The sequence below is a fragment of the Bombus flavifrons genome, chromosome 11 (genome assembly GCF_040668555.2).
Source record: "Bombus flavifrons isolate JBK064 chromosome 11, iyBomFlav1_principal, whole genome shotgun sequence".
Taxonomy (NCBI): Eukaryota; Metazoa; Arthropoda; class Insecta; order Hymenoptera; family Apidae; genus Bombus; species Bombus flavifrons.
This window is the reverse complement of record NC_138452.1, coordinates 10,674,327-10,697,220: the sequence shown is the minus strand read 5'-3', so window position 1 is coordinate 10,697,220 and position 22,894 is coordinate 10,674,327. Positions and strand designations below refer to the sequence as shown.

Sequence of the window (22,894 nt, the reverse complement as noted above, 5' to 3'; positions counted from 1 at the left end):
GGTCCAATTGTTGGCAGACTTAACATCGTCGATCAGCCAAGAACCAATGCTTCTGCACGGCAGGTTCTGACCAACGAACAATAACAATGGGAACGGAAGTTCCACGGAAGGTACTTTATGCGAGCTGGGGGAAACTCGGTGGAAAATGGCGTGCAGAAAGCTTCTTACGTTATCTATGATAACGTTTCATTGGTAATCCTCCTCGAACTAGTTTAAACGAGTGTTGAAAGCGAGTAAAGCACAATTGTCCCTAAGGTAGAAGTTTCAGTAGTATTCCAGGTGGAAATGGAACTTGTACGAAGAAAAATCGAGCCGAGTAAGTCGTACGATACATTTTGAAACTTTGATAATTATTATGTTATTCGTAGCTCTGTTAATATACAATTTCCTTCCTTCATGCTTAATCTAATTTTGTTTTACGACTCTACTTAAGAAAATATATGAGAACAGATATGTGTATACGAAAATACATCTTTTCTCGAAGAATGCTCATTAATGTTTCCACAAATGAGTGTCGTTAAACTCTTCTTTATATCCATTTACACAAGAAAGCTGTTACGTATAAATTAGCAATTTTACCCACTGCTTTATTACGTTTTTTATGGTCATCGAGGACGCACGTGTATCGAATATTAATATAGTTTGAAATTATTCAAATAAGATATAAGTGAAAAAAGAAATATTACAAATAAAAATGACGAAAGACTGGAACGCTACTACGATCTCTTCGAATAGATTTAATAAACCTTGAGGATTAAGTTTTAAATTTCTACAATGGTACCAATTAAATTGTTTTTATACAGTCGAGTACAATGATTTTAATGCAACGCTCTTAAATGAATAAATAACTCACATAAGTGTAAAATAAATCTGCTTCAATCTTCGATCAGAGCGTACAGTAACAAAATATTAAATTAATAGAATTAAGCAAATATTTTTAGAAACGTTAGACCACATTGATCGTCAGGTTACTGGTAAGTTTAGACTCGTGAAGCTAAATATACGAAATCTTAGTCGATGATATATCAAATTGCGTGTCTGGAAGCCATCAGCAAAACGGGGGTGCATAATTTTCCTTTCGATGATTATTGATCTTTATGAATACTATGCGCAAAAAGAACAGACGGTATTTACTATTCGTGATTACAATTTTACCTTGCAAGCAATTAGTAAACATTACTTAAAAACAACTAATAGACAAACTCTTTTCTTTTATTACAGAATTGTATAGAATCATCGATTCATTCACGTACGATGAGACGTTAAACCTAAAATCTATAACAAAGAGGCTAACCTGTTCAAAGGCTAGTGGTGACCGAAACACGGCCAAACTCGATTCAACGGCATGTTTCGAACGAAAACGAAACCGTGACGAGCGTGCACGGTTCGCGATAGCACTTTCCACGTTTACAAACGATGAAATAACCCGGGAAAACGAGCGAGCCTCGTAACTCGCGAATATGCTATGGATTACCGTTAGTCACGCGTCTACCACCGTTTCATGGCGTCCGATGGAACACGAGAAACGTCCAATTTGTATTCCCAGAAGGATCCACGGTCGACACAGAGGTGATGCACGTGAGTCGGTGGAGTTTTCGAGTCGCGTTAATGCCCAACCACGTTCGCGCGCGATCCTCCTCGACGATACGACACGTATCACGTATCTCTCATAGCCTCTCTCCTCGTACAGGGACGAGGAAACTATAAAATTTTTAGGGAGTCCGGGGGCGAAACGCGTCATCCATTCAACGTGTGAACGCACCGAGCTGACTTTACAGTCTGTGCACACTTTCTGTGCACCTGAATAACAGACGATTCTTGCTGCTTTTCGTTTATGATAGAGAACTGCGTTTACTTTCCTTTGCAAATGAACAAATTTACTTACTTCGCTCGAGTTAAATAACACGTTAAACATTTGTAAAGCGATTCGATCGATACGCTTGAAACATAGATTACAATATCTTGAGGAACATGTCTTTTTGATCGTGATTAGGATCTTCTGATTCAAAAGCTGAAACAAATGAAACGATCGTAACAATTGGCATGCATAACAATTCTACAAAATATCGCGATATCTATCTCGAGGAAAGAGCCAGCTACTAAGGCCAGCGGCTCGTTGAAAGCGATCGACAAAATGGCCTGAAACAAACATCGAAAAGTGTATCCTTATCACAATGAAAGCGATCTCGAAGTTCAAATAGAATTCGTCCCTGAAGCACCGGCAAACCTACTTTCTATCTGCTTTCTCGCGTATTATCACGCGGACAAAGCCAAGTGTGTAATTTCAGCGTTCGTCTACGAGCGATCATCTCTAATCTAAAGATCCTTAATTGGACGCAACGTGAGCCAACGTACCTTTGCTGGCCAGATAACCCAGTATACTCTCGTTGCTTCCGAAATTCGCGAGCATGTTTCGATCGACAAGGAACGATATCCTCTTGTCAAAGTTGATCAGCGGCTAAAATCGATGAAATCCATGGCGCAAAACAAGGAACAAGTTTCTCGTACTACGTATGTACAGGGTCGTAATGTTGTCAACACTCCAGGTTACTGATCGCTGTTTATAAACAGCCAGCGATCTTCGTAGTATCTTATGGTTCACAAATCGATCGATTTATCAAGTACTCGATATAAACTCGCGAAAGAAAACTTTTGTCGAACTACAGAACGCGTTGTTAATTCGATTAACTTGGCAAAAACGTGATTTATTATCGGGCGGAATTAAACGCGAAGATTAGAAATCGACGAAGCTTCGCGTCCAAGTGTATCAACGATCGATACCGAGAGGATTACGCGAGATAATCGAGGTACGGAAGGGGCAACAGACCGCGAGGTTCACGATACAAACGCATGATGTTTACGGCGCGTGCGACGGCGCTCGACTAAAGGCCTTAAGGTGAACACACTTGCCTCTTGCCTCGAGAGTTTTCCGCGCGGACGCGCTCCACGCTTGCGTGTAGGTGTAGCCCCGCAGCTCGTACGTGGTATGTCTCCGCCGCGGTAAAGAGGGTTGGACGTGCACAGAGAATTACGCAAACGTCCATTAGGCTGCCTATTAGCGTTAAAAATTATTTCATGCGATCATTGGCTTGAACGAAAGCACCAAGGAGGAAAGAGAAAAGAGGAGGAGTGTGGTATAAATGATGAATTAGCGAATTTTGAAACAGAGATTAAGAATTAAAAATGATCACACGTTCCGATTCTTTTGAATTGAATTTAATATCGCCGCGCCGAGTCTGATTCTTCGGATCGTTACTTAAGCGATGTCGATCTTTCGTTTAAGGATTACAGTCTTTTGATTTAATATTCTCTGCGTTTCATTGAGTCGTGATTCGTATTGTATTCGTTGATCAAATGTAACTAAGAATCACCGAACGTGAAAGTGCTAATACGTTTTATAGCACGGCATAAAATGTAACAGCCCGTGAAAGCTGTTGTACGATAACCACTTTATTAAGCGGATCAATTTATAGTTGTAATCTTAACAACGATCAGATCGAATAAAATCGATATTTTCACTGTATTTATGATTAAAGGAGGAAGTGAACATACCCATATATTTCCTTCGAAAATTACAAGCAAATGTACCGCATTTATAAATTCTCAACTTCCTTCTCCGATGGAAAGTGTTTTTAAAGTCAAACCTACCTCGAAAGAAACACCCTTTGGTGCCATAACCGGAATGTCTACTTCTGCTTTCCTAATTAACAAAAACTTTCTGCATTAAGTACTTCTGTTCCTTCAATATTCGCACCCATACTCTACAAGCACGCGGAAACTCAATTTCCTAATTACTTTAAACTCCACCCACGCCCTGCCGCTTCTCCAGCAACCGACAAATTCCCTCAAACGCAAGAATACGCCTCGACAAGTTTCTATACCAAACAAGAGTTTCGCTGACAGTACTATTAGGTTGTATAACAAGTTCATTCGCCTTTCGATATTATTTTAATATCACAACCAATATTATCGATAATCGGCGTCCGCCGATCTTTGAGAATCGTCAGATCTAATCGTTCCAGTTTTCTCGACGCAATGATCAGACGATTATACGATGAGAATTACTCGGAAATAGGGAAACGTCGTTCAAGCCGATTAAATTGCGCTCTTCAGGCGGTGTGCATGGACGAGCTTCGTTCGTTGCCGCGTATGTAGAAGCAGACACAGCCGACACGAAGAACGAGAGAGTTCACGGACCGGGCAGAAGATTCGTATTGATTGAAGTGTGGGCGCCAACAGGCGATTTGATAAATTACAATCGACGCCATCCAACGCAACGCTCGTGTGGATCGTTTGTCCGTTGGATTTACAACTAATTCGCGTTGTAATTCGTGTCGCCAGGACCGAGTTCGAGCGTGTCAAACGTGTCGGGAACAACGAAGGAAACAAAGGGTGGACGGTGATTAATGCGGTTCGATACGGTTATCGCCGTCTTGCGACCGTGTCAGAGCTTCTTCTTCCCTTTCTCGTTCAAACGAGCCTCGAACAGCGGTATCGACATTTTCTATGCGCTTTACGTAACATTCGTCTGTTCCACGTGGTTTTCTTCGACGAAACTGCCTAGCTACCATGCGAGATGTTTCGTATACACGTATTATATTTTCAATTAATTTGTAAATTTGTCATACTTCGAATAAGTTAAGAATTTAACGATTTAAACGTTTAGTGAATACGTGTAATTAAAGATTCTGCAAATATGTTCAATCACTACGAAAATATTAAACAATGCCGACTTTCTCGTCCCAGTAACGAAATCATAGTCATTGTTGATTCTGGTATCTTCCTATTATTTACTCGAACACTTACTACTTTATAGTGCTGCTCGCAACAACAACAGCATATCAAACAATTAAATTCTCCTGGATCGCAAATTCTTAGAATAATTCTATTAGTTAGACCGTAGAGGTACACGGATTTTTTGAAAATCGAAGAGTCAAACGAATCTATAGAAAGCACGTAATATGCGTAAAGATAGAAAATATTGAAAACAAAACATTTATTGTAATATTTAGTGGATACTTGGGTTCCATTTCTTTAGTCGAGTTCATAAAAATATAAAATTGCATAAATATCGACAGTCCAGTTATCACAGTAAATTCATCGATACTCTTATCATACTTTGACCAACCTAGTTCTTTCAGCACTTTTCGTTCTCTCCTCGACAACATACGGACGAGCAATACGATTGCGATCGAGCCTGAGGTTCGTTCACCCCTGTCGATTATGCGAATACGCAAAGCGAACGATAAACGCGTAACCCAGATTAATCGAACCGCATAAATCATTCGACTTGCACGTCTCCTCTGACGACTAATATTTCCTCGCAACTTTCTTTGTGACTATCTTTCATCGACGAAAATCGCATTTTCCATAGTGGCGTCGGCTAACAATCAGTGTCTGACCCCTTGATCCACCCGCGAGAGAGACTCGTTAATTTTATCGAACGATACCGCAATACTTTCTATAAATCTGTTACGCTTATCTGAATACGCCGCCGTTCAGTTTTGCGTTCGCATCTAAGTAGTTCAAGCTGGCGCGATTCATCTGTTTGAACTTCGTTTCGTTAATAGCTTCGATTTCAAGAAAATCAAGTGAATCAGTGTTCCATCAATGAAAAGGAATTCGAATCGTTTCAATTGTAATTTTCACATACAGTACATCGTTAATTAGGAATTATATTGAACGAAGTGACATCGAGGAGGCTTGTACAAATGACGGAAACAAACAAAAAGTTTTCCTACTTAAAAAATATTGTTTCTTCTTTATTCTTTATTACGTCTACGCAATATCTTTTCTAAAGTGTTAGAGAGAGAGAGAGAGAGAGAGAGAGAGAGCACGCATCAACGATTAAACGTTGATAATTAATAAATTAATTAGCTAAGACGGCAAATATAACAGATCGTTTCGACCTATGGGGCTCCAACTGACCTTTCTGAGGGAGGCGAAAGAAAGAAATAGATGGAAGAAAATGGAACTGCTATTCCTAAGCGCTATCCGACGGGTGTTAATGAGAACGAGGATAACCTTTGGCGTACCTTTTTATTGACGCTGAATCTGACGCCGCAGCTGCGTCATATTTAACCAATTGTACGGAGAAAACCGGTATTCCCGTGTTATCTCATCATGCTTCGGAAACGATTAATTCGCTTGCAACTGGCAGATCGAGCGAAAAAATTCGATATGTGACGAATTGCGATAAAATTACGAAGCTTTTTGCGACTCCGTCTGTGTTGCGTATTTTTATGACAAGGTGTACAATTTTTTATCAATTTGGAAGTTTCACGTCGATGTTACGTGTGTTAATTGCACCAATACGATCATGACAGTCGTGTCTCATTACAGTTGCTAATGAAATTTCAGAATGTTTTACGTAACACATACACATACGTACACAAAAGAATTTCAATCGTTCGGCGATCGACTATAACTCGAACTTCGCAACAATCGTCGATTCTCGTGTATTTCAATAATTCGCGATATTTATAAGCGCAAACCGCTCGGAAAGAGGCCGAGAGTGCGTTTAACGCTCGAAATGCGTTAAAGCGTATTTTCATCGAGATTCGAGCGACGCAAATCGAACAATACAGGGCGAATAATCGAACGCCCGAGTCGAGCGTGCTTCAGGCGACGAATTCGACGTTGAAAATCGAACAAAGGGACACTTTTTCTCTCTTCTTTTCTTTTTTCTTCTTTCTCGTTGATTAATTATTTCACATCGTCACGCTTCAACGTTCATCCAGCTTTCTATCGAGGGAAATTTGCACCGGTCATTTATTTCGCATCTATTTCATCGCTTTTCTATAGCACGGCGTTCGCTCTTCGAACGTCGAGCTTATTACCATTGAAACCGCGCACGGAACGCAGACAAACCACGCGATAATTCGGACAGGTCGATCGTTCTGCATAGATAGCAGCAGCAACGAGCCACGGCTCGCAAGTAATTAACGTTTTGATAATGCTATCGGGTGATTTCGTCGCGCTGTTAGCCAAGTTCCCTTGAAGCGAACCGACGTGGGTTTTCTTTTACGATTTCCCTACGAGCTAGGAAAATTGTGGATATTTTTTACCGTCGGATCTTTGCCGAGCATTTGAATAGAACGTACAAAAGTGCAGGTTATCGTAGATTATTGAAAATCTCTATCTTATAAAAAAAAAATAACTGTACTTAACCAGACAAAAATCGCAAATCTCGGCAGAAAACTGCGTTAAACTCTTGCTACTTTAACCAATCGTTTTCCTAGCATAACGAATGTTTCTATTTACTTTCAATTTTATTATCGCTACGCGTTTGATGAGAAATGACAGAGAAATGACAAAGGAAAACGTAGCCGTCGGAATTATTGTCGCGTGTAAACGAATAGAAGCGTTTCGCATGGCGGTCACGCGTGACAAAGTACACGCTGACACGGCGATATTTTTTGCAAAACACCAACAACAATTTCCTATCGGACTTAATTGGCAGCCGATACGTCGCACGAGGCGAACGACCGTCGCGATGAAAGCGGAGCCGTTCGCGTATACGCCTCGTGTTGCAATTATCGCGACAATTCGCAGCCTATGGATTGATTCGTGGTGTCATCGACGATGATTGCTCCGTCACCGCGAAAACCGACAATGAGATGTGCCAAGAGAAGAATGATAATTGCGTTTCTAGAGACGAAGATGCTTTTTCCAAGAACGAATCATACGACTCAAACGTCAATTTCGCTTTATCGTTGTAAAATTTAACGCAACACTACGAGGAAATGAATATTCCAATTGACTCGTGCGTTCTGTCGTAAGTTTTTTAACTTCCGATAGTGAAAGTATTGTAGTAAATCTCTCTCTATAAAATAACATAAATTTTACCAGTAACTTGTGCTTCAAGAATCGGTCTTTCCAAAAGAATCTCCTTTTTTAACACGAACTTTTATTATTCCCCTTTGATATTTGCATGGTAATCGTTTTAAAATATTTTTTTAAAATATCATCAAACTATTCTTATACTATGTACGAGTACTAAATAACTTCAACATCCAAATCAATCACGCTGCCATGATTCTTTATATCTTTCGTTCTTAACCTTCTCGGAATAGTTCTTCGCGCGAATTATTATTTAAAGAAGAAGCTTCGAGCAAATTTCACGGAAAACGCTTAGACATACGTTCGCGCTAGAAATCATTGCCAAAAATGAACCGCGTGTAACCATGCAAACGAGCAAAGGCAGCAAATTAACAAAAGGGGCCCGTAACCTTCGATCGTCCGCACGTGACCCACACGTTTGTTTAATTAACTAATGAGCCCCGCCCTGTGTCACGAACGGCCCCACGTTTTGTTAAGTCCGGCTTGTGCACTGTACACACAAGTGCAACCTTCGGTGTTGCGTGTGCACGCACGAAAGAGCGTGCACGAACGACGTTCGAAGACGTCGGGAAACTTGACTTGACGATCGTGAAGCTAACCGTGACTTCTAGCAAGGATAAATAAATTGAGGCTGCGTGTCTGGTATGTAACTCGAGGAGTCGTTAAAATGTGCCTTTGTAATTTTAAAGAAACCTTAAACTACCGGTGTTAACAGTAAATGGGATTTTTTAACGTTAACGTGTTCTTTTTTCTTTTTTTTTTTTCTTTTTTGCAACAACGAAAAACATGTAGGTAGATATTTAACGTTAACATTAATTGAAACCAAAATACGATGACAGATATACATTTTATTTCCCGTCGTATATCATACTGTTTTAATTATGATTATGTTTTTATTAGACTAGAGTCTAAATATACGAATTTATATCACAATGCAAAATTTGCCAGAGGAAAATTATGTATAATTTCACACTAGACAAGCTATGAGCGTGGACACGGAGTATGCGACGTCGAGTGGTCTAACGGGAAACGATGTATTTTTTCCTGCAATTAAACAGATCGTCGCGCTAGCACGAAGATCGTACCTCCCGAGGAAAGTATGTAATTAGGTTAAACGCGACCGAGTAAGAACCTTAAGGCTGTGTCGTGCGATAAAACAGCTGCGGTGGCTCGAGCGCACGAGCACTCGTTAATCAGGCTGCAGCATTGCCGTGAAATATAATGACAGTCACTTTAGGTCTGTCGTAAGAAGGCAGGCTGGACTAATCTGCAGTAATAATTTTTCTCTCGGGCGAGTTTCTCTCGCACGTTTGGGCGGCATGTAATTTTTTTCACCGACGATGCCGTACGAGTGTTATCTTCCTGGCGATCGAGTAACCCTCGGATCACGAGGACGCGCGTCACGATTAATGCATCGCCATCACCGTGATATTTACCGTAATTACTTTGGTAAATAGATTTTAATAACGCTAGAAAAATAGCGAGGTATAATTATCTTCCTTTCTCTTTTTTTTTTTTTTTTTGGAAATTCCTCACAGTCTTCTAATAACACGTGACACACATTATTTCTCTGAATTTGGTTTCTTTACAATTAATACGCTCAGAAACATTCGCCGACGTTCCTTTTTCATTTCTCAATTTCACGCACACGACGTTGATCGCGTGCCACGGCCCCAACCCTCTTGCTGGGGTTCAAAGAATAAATTCACCCTCGCGAAGGTAAGAAAACCGTGTCTCGGAATCGTAATAAAATCCGCGGGGTGAATTATGCCGCGGCACGGGGGGTGACAGTGAAATAAACTCGCGACATTATTCGTCAGAAGAGGCTGGAACCTAATACGACCGGTTCAGCCTCGCGGCCTCTGGCAATTTCTGCCGCAACCTTTCCCACAGGATACTCGTTCTCGACTAAGAAGAAACAATTTGTCAAAGAGAATAAATTAACGAGTTAGGAGAGCAGGGATTTCCTTTAAAACGCGCAATGGAGATATTTTGAATGGCGTAAAAATCCGTATTCTCGAGTCTTTCTCTGAGGTCGCAACGTTTCATTCATTTGCGTAGCTCCAAACAGACAAACGTCGACTAATCGATTTGATCATTTCATACATATTGTTTGCAATCCGATGAAAATTATTTCACGAAGTGCACAAGGCGTTATGTTCTATTTACCTACAAGAACAATAAAGAAATACTAATAGGAATAAAATAAATAATATGAAAACAAACTTTTGTAAATTATATCATCCATTAACTTCACTTTAAAATAAAAAAATGTTGAAGGCCCAATATTTACACACGTTGTTCCATAATATAAATAAAATATACGTCGTGAAATTTTACCAAAATGCTTTAAAATTCAACTAACGATTTAATTTTTAATTTAGAATTTCAATCGTAAAAGAGTCACGAAAACTTTATTGAAAATACATTTCGCTTCCAAATACAGTATAAATTTTATTCACCTAAAGCCTGTAAAAGTCTGAAATATTACCAAATGTGTTCAACCAACGCTTTTACCGCATCGTTCGAACATATATTGAATTTTTCAGCATCGATTGATCGTTTTTATCGCGCGTAACATAGAGAAGTCATTAAAAACTTAATTGCTTCCGGTATTAGTTAGGCTTGTTCCTGGTTACGTACGATAAGAGGAAACGGGCAAACATATTGTATCTAATACAGTGGACAACAAAATTATTAGGTAGATCGGCACAAGAGGGACACCTGACTGGTTGCATTAAACCTTTTCGCTTGGTTTCGCGTGCTTTATAGGAAATGAATTTTACCTGTTTTATTATCGCTCGTTGCTCTTCAGCGAATGCGCCCGGCTAGATTATTTAAAATTTGCATCAATATTAGCTCGTATGCGTCCGTTCTCCTCTGTTCTTCAAATAAAACTTATCCGAGAAAGATACAAAGCGCAGAAATGAATTTTACTCGGATATTTTTGCGATATTTGCACATTGCAGAGAAGTTTAGTGTCAATATTTTGGCAACTCTGTCATAGTAGAGTTTTTGTTGAGCTTTTTAAATTCCGATAAATAAAGACAAAATTTTATTATACACTTGGAAGGTTTTAAAAATTTAAACACGTCTTTATGTTAATTACTATCAAATTTGGGAGATCTTACTACGATACATCCATATTATTCAGCCAGTTAAATTGTCCAAAAGTCATTTCATCTTTGAAACATAACATTCGCGGTATATCAGACTGTTGTATTTATCGCATTTACCAAATCTCGTACGAGCATCGCATTACCCTCGCGTTACAGATAAAATACTTGATGACTCAAAGGAAGACGAAATTCCCTGCAAGGTTTTATTTTCTATTCGATGAGAATGCTTTTACGAGATGATAAGCGAGCAGAGATCGCGACGATCGAAAGTGCCGATGGTCGTTCCGTGAGAGCTCCGTAAAAGCGCGTTGATAAAGAGATTTTATGATCGCCGCGATATCGTAAAACCATCCGTTGAAGTATATCGGGTAATACAGAGATAAGAAACGCGTGCATAAGTGCGATACGCGATCACGTGACGAGCACGATTATCTTCAATATAAATTATGACGGTTGTCTTCTTGAAATTAATTAACTCGCTTCGCAATTGTTTTATGCTACTTCTCCAACTATTCGAATATCTCATACGTATGAAATACAATATTTTCAATTATTAAATCGATACACTGCCACGATCACGACATAGAACATTTCATCTAACTTTTTTATTAAATTTGCAAAATTTAGATTACTCTAAAAGCTTCCGATTTCTTTGCCATCGAAGCTTCTACCTCTCAACTGAAAGCTCTTTAAGCGTCCATCAACGAGATTAAATTCGGTGCCACAACATTTACCGGCTCTTCGAAGCGATAGGGCTACGACGAATATTCCGAAACGATGCAAATTGCGCGGGGTTCGTCGCAGTACAACCGTTGCAAACTTAACATCATTAACTTAGAATTTCGTTATAGACGTATGCAGAATGTCCGGGAGAGGAAAACGGACGGAAGATATGAAACGACGCCAGCGTAGTATGCGCTTGGGCTATTTTAATGCGTCGCGAGATGATTGATTAAATTTCTGCGAGGCTACGTCGCTGTAATTGAATGCAAGTCCCGAGCTGTTCGGGATTTTTACGACTCGATCGTAGCCTGCCCCTCTAGAGATGCCACGACAATCCTCTGCGAAGATACCGGATCGCAACGAACAACTGAGCGTGCAATTTTCCTGCTACACGTTCGCGTTTCATACTTTTCTTCGATCGTGATTAAACCGCGGATGTTTATGCAAATTTACGTGTTTACGAACGACGAGCGACTAAAGAAACGGGACCAAGGTACAAAATTTAGTTTTAGAAATGAGAATGAGACGATCGTAAAATTACTTCTTACTCGTAGCAACAAAATTAAAGTTTAAAAAATCGATTTACTTCACTCATAAATATAAATAGAAAAGAGGTAAACGATAAAATACAAGCCATAGTGGTATGTCCCTGCTGCGAAGTAGAAGGAAGTTTGAATGAATAAAAAATAGGGATTAATTTTTCATGACTTGCCTTCCTTGAGTTTCGTCAAGTTACCAATTTTGCCCCCTACCGTCCTGTCTCGAGCCGAACGCAACAGTCATTAGTCCTTTGAGCATACGTTTGGCTTCTTTCGAGCCTCTTTTGTGTCGGTTCTTTTCACTGCGCGTTTACTTTGCGAGGGAAGAAGCAAGGATCCTTAATAAAGAGGATAGCTGCGGGTAACCAAAGTTCAACCACGAATGAAGCGTGTTTTTAAATTACGCGTGTAAGATACAGCGAAATAGCTTGAGAATAGATCGAATAAATTTGAACATAAATTAATTCGAACACGATCCAGCGAAACGTTGAATAATTTACATGTCGAATAAAACTTAGTCACAGGTAATTATACGTTCCGACGGTGTTAATTGGCAATTAAAATTTATGTACATGTAAACAGTTTCAGATACATTAACGACGTTTTAATCGACATTTTACATTAACGAGATAAATTAATGAAATTGCTATAATTTTATTCGTTTAAACGTGATTTCAACGACGTTTATCAAATTGGTTTGAGAACGTTTCACGATCGCCATAGAACCGTGTCTTGCCCTTTGAGTGAGGTGCGAATGAAAGTTCAAGGAATAATTAAAGAACGAAGAGTAAAAAGATTGAAGGAAAGCGAAAGCTCGGAAAACGGAAAAGATAGAAAGAACGGATTAAAAGTGGAGGTTATTGCATCGCGGTAATGAAACTGCCGTGGTAATTCCGATTTCAATCCGAGTGTACATTAATTAAAACACACACGCTCGTATCAATTCCCAGGAGCAGATTCTACTGTCACTTTATAAATTACTTCGTCTTTCAACGCGTTCATTTTTAACGTATTTTTAACGCGCGTATTTCAACTTTTGCAGTACTCATCCTTTTCGTGTCGCCCTCACCTCTTTTCTATAATTAAAGTTTTTAACGTGAATTATCGTACTTCCGTGAAGTACTATCGTTATTACGCTTTTCAAACAAGTACTTGGGTAATGTAAAACGATTTTTAACGAGGTATTATAGGTCGTTTTGAACGGGAGAGTATAAAAATTGTAACTAAAGAACGTTCAAGATAGAAAAACGCACTAGAACCTTGAATAACACTGCTCTTTGAAATCAATCACGCACCTCAAGTTCAAATAAAATATAAAATAATTCTTATTTATCCCGAACAGTATCTTCAAAAAATGAAAAATCGGAAATACCCGTAACAAAACAGAACCACCAAGCAATAAAGTTAAATGTAACAACCAAAAAGAAGCGAATTAATGGAACGACCGAAAAGAGGGCAGAGTTTTTCAAAGCCAGAGGCGAGGAAAAGGGTGCGAAGCTGAGATACAAGCATGGTACAGGATTTTTCAGACTATCGGGCGCGCACACCGCGCGGTTAGAGGCTGCTATGCGGCACTATCGAGCATAAATTCGCTGATACGACGAGGCAGGGATTTTTCTCGTGGCGCGACGGAGAGGTTGGAGCTAGTTCAAAAGATTTAAGATAAAGCGCGCGTGGTGTAGGTGCGAGGCTCGATGCCGTTGCAGTTGCAGCTGCCGTTGCCGCAGAATCGCCGCAGGAGACGACGTGACCGGCGATTCGAGCCACCACCGAACCAGGCATCACGTTCGACCAGCGTCGAATTTTCTACGCTTCAGCCTGCTTACTAGACGTTTGTGGCACTCGAAGAAACACACTGGGGAAATAGGAATATTTCTTCGCTTTTCAATTCCTCCTACGTTTTTACGACTCTGTCGAGAGGAATAGTAAAAAGAGTGGAGTGAAAGGAATTAGTAATCAATGGACTGCGCATTTTTATTCGTTTATGGGAAATGTAAAGACATAAAAATGCACGGAAGGCTCGTAATGTGTAAAAAGAAAAAAAGTATATATGTAAAGTTCAAAATATAGTAGTTTTTACAATTTTACGATACAACGACGTTTAATATTAAACAACTATGTGTAACTTCAATACGATTTCTTTAGTCAAAAACTTCGTACCCAGGATTGAAACTAATTTCACCACTTTTACTTTCAAAGTAACCAACAGTCAAAAACTTTCGATAACGTTAAACGACGTCTTGCTCATCGTTCCTAGCAAATTATTAAATTCTCTAACCTAAACGGTCATTTAACGTTCAAGTTTTCCAATAACCATGTAATTTACGATCTCGAAACGCTTTTATCGACGATAAGATCATCGTGTCCGATCAGATTCTTCGTCGCATCGCCGCACCGCCACGAAATCGCAGCACAAGGTGCAATAAAACACCGGAAATTGCTCTTTACCGATGCGTCCCCTCTTTGTCCACAGAAAAACTCATTTGCCGTCGACTCGGTTTCACGAACATTAGCGGAGGGACATTTGCACGCCACCAACAGCCGATTTAATCAGAGAGTAAGATCAACGAAAACATCGTCGTTTTCTTTGGGTTTCACGAGCGTGTTTCCGAGGGTAAAAAAAAGCTACGCCACAATCTCGCGGGATGAAACGTCTCTTTTGTGCGCGATGTCCCGTCCGTTTATTCACGAAGCACGAAATGGAGGAGGGTGGAACGTTAGAAAAACTGTCCTAGATACGAGACACAGGTCGTGTATGAACATGGACGGACGTTCACGGTATTGAACAAAGCAGGAAGTCGGATTTTTTGTCCCGAAGGAAACGTTTTTTAGAGCGGCGCAATGTCACAGCCGCGGAAATTACACGGAGGCGGAACGATCGATCTCTATTGAGAATTTTGGATACAAAAAAGATAGCTCACCTTCCAGATTTGCCATGGAGAACCTATAGCTATCGATTCTCGGCGTGTTGATGTCCGAGTTGAAAGGCCTGAGGGTCGCTGAGCTCACATTGTCCAGACCCTGCAACAGCAATTTATTCTAACATTAGTTATTTACTTATTTTAGTGTTGTTATTTATAGACACTGTTGAATAAAGAAGTTTTAAAGATTTTCTGGTTTGAGAAAAAATACTTTGTATTCGATATTTCGTAATATATGTAATGTACGAGATATTAACGTTGAACAACGGTATACAGGTTGTACAATCGATCGATCAAACGATACGATACATTACAAGTATAGGTATCGTTGAAACGGTGAAACTACCGCCAACACCAGCAATTCTAATGAAAGAGACATCATCGAAAAATTCCCCAGCAAACTTTCCCAAGAGTAATTCATTTCACAAAAAGAGCGTCGAAAGTTCTTTTCCAGCTATGTCCAAGTCACAGCCGTTGGCTGAACATACAGAAATAAATCATTTACTACCCTAGAAACGGTGTCGATAACGCAAGCACGTCCGACAAAGGAAACAGCACGATGAGTCCTCTGTAACAGAAATAGAGGCGCAAACGCGAGCTGAATCCGTAGTTCCTCGCGGTCTACCGACACTTCTTGCTGCAACACGATCGATCGATAATCCGCTCGAGATCCTTTTACGTTCCTAACTCGGCTGGAAATACGATTTACGTGAAACCGCGGAGTCGCTCACCCAATTTCCTACGGATAATCTCACATTGTTTCGCGATCAATTTCGCGAGATCGGTGAACGCGGCGAAATTTCAACGCGCGCTCCAAGGACGTTTCCGTAGGTCTAATTCGACGCTTTGGAGCGAAATAGGAATTGTTAGCAGCGAAGTACTGTCGAAGTTGGCGAGAAGGGTGGAAAAGGGAGAACTGGAAGACTTCCAGATATTCGATTGTTTTGCAGACGCGTGCATGCAATGATAACGACGAGACGGTGCTGTTTCTGTGTATCGTAGCCCGAAGGTGGCGAAACTTGCCTCTTAAAGGGATGTTTGCGCAGGAGAAGTTTGTGCTTCCGTTTTCAGCGGCCGTCGACGTCGAGCAACCAGAAATTTATTTTTTAATGCCATTCTATTTGAAAATTGTATGGTGGTTTGCAGTTTCTATAATGGAAATAACAATTGGATGGCGAATAATTGGTATTCTGCCACTTAGAGCGCAGAATATCCCATTGTTCGGTAATAAGGAACATCTTAGCAATTCTGGACAATTTCCATGCGATCTACAACATCGCGACTGGGAGAAGATTTTGAAAAAGTGGCATTTTCAGAGGAAGAGGTCCAGTTAGCGCTTCTCTCGCGGTGGCGCACAGCCAGAGGACTTCCGCGTTTTGAACCATTAACCGTAAATAATGCGAGAACCGAGTTGCCCGCTCGGCCGTGTATGTACATGCGGCGTTCTACGGCGGTTAATCAAGCAACAGCTCCACACGGTGAACACACAATGCCTTCGGCTTCGCCACTTACACATACACAACGTGAACACATACACGCAAACACAGGAACGTAAAACGTTCCAGCGGATAGGAGAAAACTGGGCTCGTCGTGTGTACCTCGTGTACACGTTTCGCTACGCCTGATAGATCGCCTCTCTCCATCCCTCTCCTCTCTCCACGACCTGGCTCTCTCTAGCTGTGTGACCGGAGGGCACATAGGATCTCATGGGACGCTGTATCGGCGATTCTTCGATGGCTGAATAGCTGAAGCGACTGGAAACACGGGGTGACTTGTAAACGACAGGGTAAAACTGGCGTGGCATTGCTTAGAATGCTTGATGACACTTTACCAAGTGGATCGTGATTGGCGAAAGAGATCTTTCGAATCTGCTTGCAAATCAAATTACACCTTTCATCCTACGTGTCATTAGCGAATTACGAGCTTTCCGTTTCGTACGCTTTTATATCGTTCTTTGCATGAATGTCAGGGAATTATTTCCAACGGCGATTAATCGAAGAACCTATATCGAACACCAAAAAATGTTTATCACAGAGAAAATACGAGACACACGAACTAACCGTTAAAAGAGAGAACTGTTCGTTTTCGAGTTCAGCGAGGTGCATCAAACCCAATAAATCGCTAGGGCTTACGTCCTCGAGAATATAGAGGGACGCGTGTTACAGCGATGGCTTCTCCCGTCGAGCTGGTAAACGCAATGTGGGTGTAAACGTGGTGAACGACCCGGTAACCACCATTCGGCCATCAGGCACAACAATTAGATTCGACCGGATAAGTCGACTCTTCCTGTAACGCGAAACTCGTGGACGGTTACGTTGGTCGTATCTCGCGTGGAGCATTGTCACGGATATTTAGCCGTGTTATTGACGTTCACGGGGTCAGATACCACGCTGCGATAGCGGAGAACGAATTTCTCCCAGGATTCCTACGTCGATTCCCTCGCTGAGAAGTTAATCGATCAGCGAGCGATGAGGCGAGCGCGCGTGGGAGTGAAACAACGGGAGAGCAAGGAAATCGCTCGATTGGGATCTTATCCGCCGGTTAACGTCCTCGAAACAGCCAAGGAATCAAGTTTCTGAACTATCCCAACCAGAATGATACCGTATATTTCAAACGATAACGTTTGCGGTGATACATGTTCGTCTAATTTATGCTGCTTTTGAAGTATCGTGTTCCTTTCTGGATTATCGGTTTATTCGTAGACGAGATGGTTTAGTATCTTGTTTCGACAAAAATGAAACAACGTGTACAACGCTTAACAGGTTAAAGAACATCGACGATCCATTTCAATCCCTACTTTTTTTTTTTTTTTTTAGGCAAAAAAAATGTCGAGCATCTCGACCTTAACACCACCGCGATCAACATTAAACAAATCTATCTTTCATAGTTGCAAATAATGAAAATGTCTCTAGCCGAAACGAACAGGTTTACGAGGCGAAAGCCTATAAACGACAAGCGGAAGACGCAGGAAGCGTTCTCTAGAGGCCACGAAATATCCCCTCGAGACGTTCTCCGTCGATGATGAAATAATTTGTACGCGGCACGGGGTGCGCGCGACCTTACATTTTTCATGGCCACGGGGTCTCTTTCGGGCGACGGAACGCGAGTTGAAAAGAGCAGAAAGCTCGCACTCGGTTGAGTGTCGGTTTACCCGCGCAAAGTACGAGTTTACTCTCGACTCGAGTCGACTAGGCTTTCTTGGCCTTTTACAACACTACCCTCTCGAGGACTCGTGCTTTTTCCCGACGAAAAAGCCAAAGAAGAGAAAGGCCGCTTGCCGCCAATTTATTCTCACTGAGAACCTTTCTTCGCCCGAGCTTTATCGCTCGGCGATAAAAACTCAACAGCCGAGGATCGAACTTTCCTCGATTCAACCGACGAACGATATCACGCGGCTTGTTTCTCTCGACTCGAGCGAAAAACTTTTCACGCTGAAACGATCTCTCAAAGAAACAGCTGTAACATCGTGCAAACAACGCGAGCAAACGACTGGAAAGAACGGTTAAAAAAGTTTCGAGAACGCGCTTCCGACGATGGTTCGCGCAACTTGCTTCGGATCCTGCAGATTCCTTTTCTTTTTTTATTGCGTTGTGATTGCTGTTTCAAACTTGCGTTGGCGCCGAATCTATAATTTTTCTCGTCGCAAGCGAATGTTTTTGCTTACAATTAGCATGATCAGTGATCGCGAATATTTATGAACTTATGAGAAATTTTTACGTTCGAAGATGTAAGACGGAGAAAACGATCTACATTCTAATACCTCTCATCACAAGCCTAATTAACGAAAAATAAAGATACCACTCTGTCAGTCGCTTTTAATTACCATCTCGGCGAGCATTAACGCAAAGGCGAATGTCCATAGCCATTCGATTCGCTGGTATGATTAATCGACATGGGCGCAGTCAATGGAAGCTATCGCGGATATTGCAGATGCCGCATTCATCACGACCGTAGAATATTTCGGCGCATCGACTGTCAAGCTTAAGTAAGAAACATGTTCCACGAGGACAGCCGTAAAATTGTCCGGAAATAAGCCCGTCACCCGTGTGCGAGAGCGAAACAACCCTCGAGGAAATGCAGGTGTCGTCTGTACGCGCCTGACGTGCCAACTTAATATTAAACATCTTCAACCACCCTTATTGATGCTTAAGACCAGAGAAGAAGTGGGGTATCTACCCTTTGGAAGAATCTTTTATCCTTACTTTGGCCGACAACATAAGAAAGTTCGTAGGAGGTCGAAGTCGTATCTGGAAGATCGAAGAATTCTAAATTATCGCATTCACCCGGCTTAAGGTCGGATTAAGGGGTTGAAATAAGGAGGTATAGGGGTCACGTTACGGAGAAAGTCTGACGAACGACGTTAGAATTCGTTGCCACGAAGGGGAAAAAATACCATGAGTGTATTTAATCCTCTTCTTGGCTCACGACACAGAGACACTGAGTTGCGCGAGAAAAATACGTGATTTGTTCCCGTCTGGAAGAATCTCCGAAGAAACTTCTCTCTTTTTGGCTGTCTCTGTTGGAACAGCATCTCGTGCCAATACGATGTTTCCCAACATTTCCTCGAACCCCGAAATTTACCGCAACGATATAAAGGTCGTTGTATCCAATTTCGTAGCGTTATTCCCGTTTGGGATATTTATGAGAATTTCAAGGTACTAGTGGCGTTTGAGAGGGTAATGATATGAAAATCTGACGATAAAATATTCGAATTGGTCTAACGAAGCTTTAGCGATATTGAAATTGTCATGTACAATTTTATTCGTGCTCTCTATTACCGATACAATCTGAGAAGAGCAAATCGTACAGGTTTGATTTCTGTACCTATAAACTGAATGTTTTAAACCGACTCTAAGTTACATATTTCTTAAATAAGCACTTTTAACACGAAGTCCAACGACAGAGTTAATCGATCTATTGGATACAAAGTTGCACGTTTTACGAACAGGAATCCGCATCTTCTGTCGGTATTTCGTTCATTCAGGCCAACTTTCCGCGAGATGATCGCGCATTACACGTAACCTGATGTTTTAAATGCGGAAACCGGTTCGGAAAGCATAATCCTACGCGTTCACAGAGAGTATAGAGGAAATCGCTGGCGAGTTACAATTTCCAGGAACCCGTTCCACCTGAGAGAACCAGCTTAACCATAGTCTCCTAATACATGCATAATTTCATCTTCAAACTTTCTACGACTCCCTCTTTGCTCGTTTCCTCTCTTATTCTTCGCGTGTTATCCTACGGTCTTTTATCCCATGTCATGGGACCGTTTTCGACCAAGCCATACCAAACCATAAGAAGCCAACTCAGCGATCTACCCAATCAAATGTAAATTTCTCTGCTTCTTTGCTGCATACTACTCACGTCCTCCTGTGCCTTGTGGCTTTTCCATCGGAAAAACCTATCCATTTGGCAGCCTGGAAAGCTCCTGCTTCCTGATAGCCTCGCTTCTGCTCACAAACTCTCGTCTACAGCATCTTCTTCAAGAATATCGTGTCTTCTTTCTTTCGTAATTTTTGTTTACGATTATTTGTATGGACGAATAAACTGATAATTATTCCCGGCATAATTCACGTGACTATGAAAAACATTCAGCACGAACCGGTAGACCGGATGGAATCTCGTAAATGAAGTTAGAAGAAGCCAGTTCGTAGATTAAGAACGAATTCTTTACTTCGGAGGAAGTTGGTTTTATACGTCTAGACTTTCTGCGTTCCACCACGATCCTCGATCGACACTAAGAATCAGAGACTACGCTACAAGGGGGAGGCTAACACGGTGTCGTGGCCAATAACAGTCCTTGAACCTGGCCGAGCGATCGTTTAACGATAGTCATCGCGGGGAACGGTCGGCCGTCGTGGGCCTCCGTTTCACAACAACGTCCAAGCTCCTCTCGCGTGACCAGGCTAATGAAATCATCGGTCACTCAGATTTCCTCCCGCGCCGAACGTATAGAGTACGCGATTTCCGGCGATGGGACAGCCCGTAGAGGAATCGATCACATCCTGCGATTGACTCGACTTCGCTTACAATCCCCGAACATGTCTTCGAAGAAATCTTTCTAACGTTAACGGTGCATCTAAAATCTGTAAGACACTGAACCTGTCCTAAAATTTACAACCATCGACCAGCAAGATCTATTCGATTAGCTTCCATAGTTCAATTCACAAAAATCTATATTTACGTTTCGACGTCGATACTTTTTCACTGAGAAACAAGAACATGTCAAGTAACGATAACGTGTGTAAATCATTAATGCGACACGCAAGAGGTCGCAGAAATCTTCATCGTCACAGAGCTTCGAGGAGTGTGAAGGAACATCCTGTGAAAAAATCGGAGAGATTTGGAACGATCGGTCGGATTACGATCGAGATTCGAGGTGGACGGTTCGAAGTGGACACGGACGACCGGCGTGATCGCGTACTAGCGTGGTATTGCAGGCACTGGATGCTGATCCGCGAGGGATTCAACGTGGAGCCGGTCGGTTCTTCGTCCCTCGCCCTCTCGATTCCCTCCACGACGTGAACGAACGAGAGGAGAAACTTCCTATCTCTCTCTCGTTCTCTTCCTCCTTCCCCTTTGCTTCCCTCTGCGTCCAACACGCGCATGTGCGGCTATCGATTCCGCCTGTTCCCGCAGGAACACAGGACTACGGCGATACTTTTTCCTGCGCAATGCCGCGAGGAAATCGTCCTGCGAACACCCCCTGCCGGAGATACGATAAAGACACGCGCGGCCAAATGGGTTGCACTCGCAAAGGGCAAATTTCAACTGAGCAGATTCCATTCTATCTAATGTGTTTCTTGGAACATTCCCTCCGTACGAAGAGTACAGGGCAATGACAGTATTCCAATTCTTTACGGGAAGACAGGTTTAAGATCCACCACGTTGTCAATCGATTTCATCTTACCAACATCTTGTTCTTATATATATTTTTGTAATATTGTTTGTCGTAACATTACGATATAACATCAAGGTATTAAAATGTTATTTGTCTTAAGTGACTAATTACAAATAATTGTATAATTACACGATTAGTTTTATATAATTATATTCGTAGACAGTATATCGATTAGCATTAACGATACAATTTCTTGTGCTAATTTCGTATAATAAACCGTGGAAACTTCAATTAAGGTTAAAGAATAGCTTGTATACATAATAGTTTCGATTATGAATTTATGGCTTTGATCCGATAGTACTTTAGTTTACCAAAGTATCATTTATAATTCAGTTTGGGGGGGGTGAAACTTCTGCAATTTATTGTTACGGTGAAAATGAATATAATCGCAGGATTGTTAGTGTGTTTTCAGTTGGCCACGAGCACGGCCTGCGCCTGCTGATGAAACGAGCTTAATTAAAAGGATTTAACGAACGCCGCCCCGGCTTTGGGCGAATTTAATTAAAGACGGAACCGCATCGATGCACCGATGCATCCTACCTCCTGTAATCTCTCGTACGATTTTCACAATTTTCTCTCCACAAAGTCATGATATAAATCTTACGACGTGAACGCTACGTTAAAATAACAGCGAGCTTACGAAAATTCCACGTGAGCCATCCATTAGAATTTCTTTACCATTCTATTTTCTTATGTACACGATTTTAATGTTTTACGTGTATAATAATTTACTTATTTAATTAACAATAATACGATGTCATATAATTATTACATAATTTACGATTTATAATACGATCGTATCTTATATTTTACGAAATACCAATCATTAAAAACCAGACGTTTCATACG

General features: G+C 41.2%; 1 protein-coding gene across 3 annotated transcripts in view; it reads right to left on the bottom strand.

Annotated features, from left to right (window-relative positions):
* LOC138185319 (ras-associated and pleckstrin homology domains-containing protein pico) overlaps positions 1-22,894 on the bottom strand; it is a 146,463-nt gene that overhangs the window by 13,689 nt on the left and 109,880 nt on the right. For 2 of the 3 annotated variants that reach the window (XM_069124195.1, XM_069124194.1), the window contains one exon: positions 15,145-15,244. In XM_069124195.1, the coding sequence (XP_068980296.1) occupies positions 15,145-15,244 (100 nt within the window). Of the gene's footprint in view, positions 1-2,355; positions 2,893-15,144; positions 15,245-22,894 lie in introns of those variants that run through there. The other variant, XM_069124196.1, reaches the window with a different exon arrangement.